At 41.3% G+C, this 7,293-nt stretch overlaps 1 protein-coding gene across 1 annotated transcript in view; it reads left to right on the forward strand.

Moving 5' to 3' along the window:
* Window positions 1–1,709: 1,709 nt before the first annotated feature.
* Window positions 1,710–7,293, forward strand: part of GRIN3A (glutamate receptor, ionotropic, N-methyl-D-aspartate 3A) — a 121,908-nt gene continuing 116,324 nt past the window's right edge. Inside the window, exon 1 of the mRNA XM_009322537.1 lies at window positions 1,710–1,715. Coding sequence (XP_009320812.1) covers window positions 1,710–1,715 — 6 coding nt within the window. The remainder of the gene's footprint in view (window positions 1,716–7,293) is intronic.

Below are 7,293 nucleotides of genomic sequence, written 5' to 3' on the forward strand. Positions count from 1 at the left end.
CCCGGCCGCCCCCAATCTGCAGAGCAGGAGCAGCCCCCGGGGGAGCCGGGGGAGGCGGCGGTGGCAGGTCCCTCTGCCCAGGGCTGCAGCCGCAGCCCCTGCGCTCCCAGCCGGGGCAGGGACCACTCACCCGGGGGGGCCCGGCGCCCCCCAAAGAGGAGGGCTTCCAGCCCCCAGGACTCTCCACCACCCTGCAAGAGGGTGCCCCGCCGGCTAGAGCCCAGCACTAGCAGGGCTCCAGCAACCCTTCGTTCAAGAAGAAGGAAATAAATTCCTCTTTCTCTGACACAGGCTCTGGGTGCTGCTTTCTACCCCTTCTCCTGGTGTCTTTCCCTGCCCCCCGCGCCACACCGTCGGCCAAGGGTCCCCGGAGCCCCAGGGCCATCTTGGCAGCACCTCCTCCTGCAGGAAAGCCTGCTGCAGCCACGACAATGGAAGAGGTTCTGAAAAAGCACCAGGGTGATGCTCGTGGAGGAGTAATGAGTGAAAGGTTGACCAAGTGTTCCTCAGGCAGGAAGGGGAAAACTCTGATAACGCCTAACACAATTTCTGCATAACGCATTGGTGAAAAATGTACAGTTTGCTGATGCAGAATCAGAGGAAACGTACAACCTGAAGACCAACTAGAGTTCATTTAATCGGGGAGGGAGTGGGGGGAAAGACCTATGCATTAATGTAAAAATGAGTATTATAAAAGGAGGGCAGGAAGAAAGGGAAAGGTACAGCAAATTAGGGATAGGAAAAGGAGGTAATACCAGAAGCACTGTTCATATGACCACTAATTATACAGATGGATCTTGCAGGTATGTTTAAAATGAATGAACAAACAACAATCAAAACAAAACCAACCAACCGACCAACCAAATAAAACCCCAAAACCCAGAAAAAAAAAAAAGAAAAAACCCAAAACCCAAAACCCAAAACCCAAAACCCAAAACCCAAAAACAAACAAACAAAAAAACCCCAAACAAATTAAAATAGAAAAAAAAAAATAACCACAACACCCAAAAAAACAATACAGGTAGGGAAGTAAGCATTTTTATTTTAAACTACTTTGTTCTAATATGAAAAACTGATGATACAGCAGCCAGAAAACTATTTTTACAATCTACTTCTCAGGGCAATTTTAGGCATTAAAGAAGCATTAAAAACCCAAGTGGAAAACTGAGAAGATTTGAGGGAAATTTTGTTGCTAGACTGCAATTTTGGTATTATCCTTTCCTTTATATTATTGGGGATGATTAGGCGCAAGAAAATTGACCTACTGGAACAATTTAGTATTCAGTGTATGTTCATATCTTGTTTCTGCAGAGGATTAGCTCGTTTCTGAGGGGAAGCACAAGAACCCTCATGTCAATAATTACCAAATCATCTGCCCACAGATTTTTTTCCCAGCTCTTCCACCCTCTCCTACCTTCACCGTGCTCAGAGATACATCATGAAATTTACAGCATTTTCAAAGTTTCCCAAGTTTAATGTAACCAAAAAATCCAATGGCTTCTAGATTTTCAGTTTCAGTTTGAATTAGATTTAGTTCTTGTCTTTGCTAATACCTTGCAACAATGAGTGCTAGTGGTTTAAAAAGCATTAAGCCCATTTCCATGCATGTAAATCTTACATATTCTGCCTTGCTTGAACGGTCCCTTTCTCTGGTGTTGAGCAAGGCAGGAGACAACTAGTCCTTTGCCCTCCCTGAGCTGCTGCCAGACATGGAGGTACGGGTGATGGGACATGTGTAGCTCTGTCTGTGCGGCCCAAGCTCTGGCTGCCTCGAAGCCTAGGTTGCCCATTGGTAGCTGACGTTGTCTGCTTGATGTTGGCCATGCACTATCACCAGAAACACCGATGGGGTACAGAGTGGCAACCTGGTGCCCAGGCGAAGGACAGGGTGGGCCCATGCTGCCTCTCCCAATACACCTTTGGATTCAGCAAATCTCTGGCTCTCAGCCACGGAGAGAGAGTGGGTGAGGCAATGAGTGTATTCACTCCGGCTTAGAGCGGGCAGTACCTGTGTGCTCAACGTGAACCTGGCTCACCCGGTGGCCAACCAACATTTACATCTCCCGACTCAGAATCTGCTTTGTCTTTCTGACCTCTTTCATGAAAACATCATCTTTTCTGCTTAGAGGTTCCCCCTTTTCATTTAACAGATGCATTGTTTTATATCTATGATCTGTATATATTAATTTTTGCATTGGCTGATTTTGATGTAGATAGTTAAAATTTATTGTGTACAACATCTCTGCACATAAGAAGACATCTGTCTGTTTTGCAAATGAGCCTAAAATGTTTTGGGAATGTTATGGAAGACAATCGAAGTACAGCAAAACACCCTGGTTCATGAAGCACCAAAACATAATCCTGGGGAAATCAAGATTTGAGGTGAAAAATAGTCTTTTTTTTTTGGAAAAAAAAGATAAATCATCACCCACGAAATGCTACAAGGTGATTCAAATTAACCATTCCTTTGCACAGGTTTCCTGACGGAGCATTAAAAAAAAAAATGTAGCACATACTTTGTTCCACATATTTCTTCCTACAAGTGGAAAGTTCCAAGTGACTCATACCTGCATTTCCCACAGAATTACTTAATCAAGCATGTACTTGTAAAGCTATACATTCATGCTTTAAGATCAAGAGCTAATGGCTTCAGTCCAACGTGTCAGTATTCTGGATAGGGATATCCCCTTACATGGATAGTCTTGGGAGGAAATGGAAGAAATTGACATGAATCAAGGTTTATGGAATATATGTATAGAAGACAATGACAGGGTGAAAGGGAAGGAGGGTTTAGTAATCATGTTCGGGAGAGAAGCAGGACAGGAAGATATCTGGAAAGAAACAACAGCTCATACTATGTAGTGCAGTCTTTCTAACAGTGAGGTGGAGGACTCAGTTAAACTGAACGGATGCTGGGAATTTCTGACAGCTCTGCTAAGGCTTCCTGAGTCCTCAGAGTGGTCCCACTCTGTGGAGCTCTTGCTGTCCTCTGCCCTCACTGGATTTTTAAGGAATCAGCCAGCAGGATTAGACCTTAATGTGGGATTTGATGACTATAGTTTCATCTATTGCATTTCTTACTAGCCTAGGAAACCATTTTTTTCCATATCATAAGTACCTACTTATTACCAGACTTTAAATTATAATGGCATATACTTTGCTTCTCATGTTATAAGTGGGTAAGCACTGGAGTAAAACAAATTAGCTGAAGAATGAAGCTGTATTTTTCAGCAAGTGTAATTTGGATCAGCTCCACTGACCTCAGTGGCCATGTGTTAGTGGTGAATGTGGCACAAAGAAGTGTATCTCCCTTCACACTCTCTGATTAGGTACATTTGGTCCTTAAATTCCATGAAGTCTGTAATAAAAAAATTCTCAAGATGCTGGGTTAGGATAACAGCCCCAAAAGTGATACAGAAAATGGTGCAGGGACTTTTGAGTTCATCCTAGTGAGTTCTGTTGCAGGAGTTTATGCATTCATTTTCACTTTTAAAGAACACAAACACCTTTCACCAATTCATGTAGGAAAACTAAATGCCCCACGGATAATCTCTAAATCACTAGGACTTTGACTAGATTAGAAGTATCCTATTTTAACCTAAATGAATGACTTTGTTATGTGATTGCCAGTTAATTTATCAAGGGTTAAAAATGCTCACCCTTCAGCCTAAAATTAACTGTAAGAAAAAAAGGGAAAGTATTTCAACTCTAATCAAAGTGCTTTAATGTAAAAGAGATGCTAGAGTGCAGAAAGACTCTAGGTGGTGATTTCATGTGGTCCCAATATAGGTGTGGATCCCCCTTTTATTGTTATTATCCCTGCCCCAGGTACAACAGTATCCCTCCCACTCCTTCATATCAGCTCATCCTGTTGTAGTACATCCATCACTCTAAAAGCTGGCAGGATACACAACTTTCTGTACATCAATTAAGCACAAAGTAAATCAGGTCTGCAAGCACAGTTTTCACGAGAGGTGGTAGAGTAAAACTGTACAAAAAGAAACTCTCCTGAGCATTCCCCTGTGACAGGAGAGGAAATTCACTTTCAGCTCACCTGAATCGTTGCATCTGAAACTCCCCCCCACCCAGTCTCAATGCGTTCTCCTGAAACTTCTCCCAGAAATGCCACATAAGTATGATGAGAGATAAAGAAGCAATTGGCTAAATATTTGTTTTGTTCTTTTTAGCTGATTGAAACTGGCTTATAAAAAAATTTCCACTAATAGTCTTGGCCATACTGAAAAGAATTGCGATTACACCCCCTCTACACCATGGACTTGCTGAGTTAACATCCACAGTTTTCCCTTTCACAATCCATCCTTGATTACTGACGTTCTAGTATTCTTTATTGACTTTGCTCTGAAAATGCTGATCTCTGGAAGAGGACAGAGGAGATAGCTGGAGGAAGAAACCTCTTAAACTGCTACTGCAAATCTGTTAGAAATCATCTCTTAGAGTCCTTAAGGCTTCAACACTGTGGTGAGAACTGACTCTGTGACTCAACGTAACCTGAAAGAAAGGACTGCTTTTTCTCCCCCAGAAGGTTTGGCCTCCTGTTAATATGCAGAAATGTCTTATTTTAAATCCACTCCAGCAACCATCTACCTATACAAACCTGGCCTTGGTGTCCTAACAGCAAGCAATTCTGGACTGACCTGTTGTGCTATTTCAGTCAACTTTAACTCTTGCTCTCAAAAAATTGTTACTCTTCAGTTCTGAGGTAAGCATTCGTGAACACATCAACCACCAGACCATGAATAAATTCAATCAGTACTGAAGTGCCATTCTAACATACATGTGAGTGCAATTCATCCTTTGCACAGGTGATCAAGCCAGGCAATTAGCTTAACAAAGACATCACAGGAAACCAATGAAGAGCGTGATACCAGCTGGATCTAAACATATCAGGGACTAATTGGGCCCAGCATGCTAAATAACTCCATTGACTTAACAGTGTGACATCAGAGATGAACTTGGTTCATGGCCAAGAAAAGAGAAGGGCAGAAAGAAGGAAATGGAAGAGATGTTCAGAAGTCATCAGAATAATTCAGTACATCATACAGGAACATTTTCTCTGGCAAACAAAAAAGATCCCAATATTTTGAAGTACAATTCCACGAGCATCTAGATACATTGCATATGACAGTTTACAGGTCATATATAGAAGAACACTTTCAAAAGCAAATATGAAACCAATGATCAAGTTTAAAATGGGAAAAAGAGTTGTATTAAATAGCAGCCAATAAGTCTATTAGAATTTTTGCAATTACTTTAATGCCATGTCCTACTCCATTTCCTAGCCCATTATTTCCTACAATACAAAATTTTCACAGACGTCTTTAGAAAATCTTTGTTTGCCCAAAATTTCTTTTTTCATAGAAATCTGCAATGATTCATTGATTAACCATTGCTTTCTCTTTTTTTTATACAGAGATGCCATTTATAAGATTAAAGATTATAGATTCTAGGTGCTCCTTGCATTTTTATTGAATATAGAGCTACCACAAGGTGCCAGGACAAAGAAGTTTCTTGTCACCTGGGTCACTGCATGCAGAAAAAGAGATACGGCAAAGGCAACTACCTCTGGCAAGACTTCATTCTTTTCTGTGTACAGCAACAAGGTTTAAAATTCTTGAACTGAAAGGCACACAGCAAAGATGGTGAGATGTTACATTTTTATCTTTGTCAGATTCTCCCATCTTTCACATGGATGTACAACAGCAACGACATTCCTTATTTCTAAGTGATTAACAGACTGCAGTGTTTGTTCTATTTAGGACCAACACATATGTTACTCATAGGCAAAATCCCTAGCAAATGTAAGCAAAGTTTAGGGAGTTACACCACAGAAAATCTATTTCACTTTTACCAGTGAAATACGGTAAAAAGCAAGCATTGATGCACACCAGTGTGCATGCCTTCAACTATGTGAAGGCATTCATTTTCTTAAGAAAGTGACTTAAACAGATTTTTTAAATTCAGATTTGCTTGAATTCCAAACTAATTTTTTTTTTTTTTTTTTTCAAAAACAGAAAGACTCAAGTGAAAAAGAAACCTGTTTTGGCATATTTTTAATACAAGTAAAAGACTAGGTTTATGAAATTAGAGAAGGATGGAATAATTCTGCAACACTGAAGTTAAGCACTAATATGGAAAGCAAAGAAACAAAATCCTCTGACTTGCTATGAAAGCAAAGAACTTTCCTTGCAATAGTTTTCCAACCTCCTAGAAGAGTAACCTTATAAACATAACCTACAGTAGTAGGTTATGAGGAGAAACTCATTTCAGTTTCTCCTGTTGATGTGTTATATACTCAGTGGAACTGAGACTGAAAAAAATAACTCAGTAGTCAGTAGGACACTTTTATGAGGATTGAAAACTAGTTTGCAATTATACTCCTAATGTCTGATATTAGAACAATGTCTGATACGTTTGACATATCCTTGAGGAACTGCCTCGCCCTGGGATATTTAAAAAGTTTTGTTGCAGAGTTCTTCATGTACCACTTAAGGCAGTCACTAATGATGTGTGGCACCTTGGATCCAATCCCACTGAATCAGGCAAAAGAGGATTTGAACTAAGACTCCCAGATCCCAGGAGAGCATGTACCTGTTATGCTGTGACACTTCTGCCTCTGCCTTAAAGAAGGTCACTTAAGCACCTCGCTGTTCATTAGTCCAGTGATTCAGTTATTGCTCAGAATTATACAGATCAAAGTTTGTCCAAATTTGTATACAAAGCATTCACCAGAATATTTCCCATGTTCCAGTTTTAATAAAATAAAGAATCAAGACCTTTACTAGGCGGCTTATTTTTTAGTATTCAGACCCTAATGCTATCTGATATTAATGTTATGGCCAACAGCTGAATGAGAAGGTGCACAAGTCCATGGGACCCAATGAGATCCATCCGCGAGTCCTGAGGGAACTGGCAGATGAAGGTGCTAAGCCACTACCCGTCGTATTTGAGAAGTGGTGGCAGTCCGGTGAAGTTCCCACTGCCTGGAAAAGGGGAAACATAACCCCCATTTTTAAAAAGGGAAAAAAGGGAGACCCGGGGAACTACAGGCCAGTCAGTCTCACCTCTGTGCCTGGGAAGATCATGCAACAGATCCTCCTGGAAGCTCTGCTAAGGCACAGGGAGGACAGGGAGGTGATTCGAGACAGCCAGCATGGCTTCACCAAGGGCAAGTCCTGCCTGACCAACCTAGTGGCCTTCTATGATGGAGTGACTACATCAGTGGACACGGGAAGGGCTACGGATGTCATCTGTCTGGACCTCTGTAAGGCCTTT

Source organism: Pygoscelis adeliae, unplaced genomic scaffold, assembly GCF_000699105.1.
Source record: "Pygoscelis adeliae isolate BGI_AS28 unplaced genomic scaffold, ASM69910v1 Scaffold64, whole genome shotgun sequence".
Lineage (NCBI taxonomy): Eukaryota > Metazoa > Chordata > Aves > Sphenisciformes > Spheniscidae > Pygoscelis > Pygoscelis adeliae.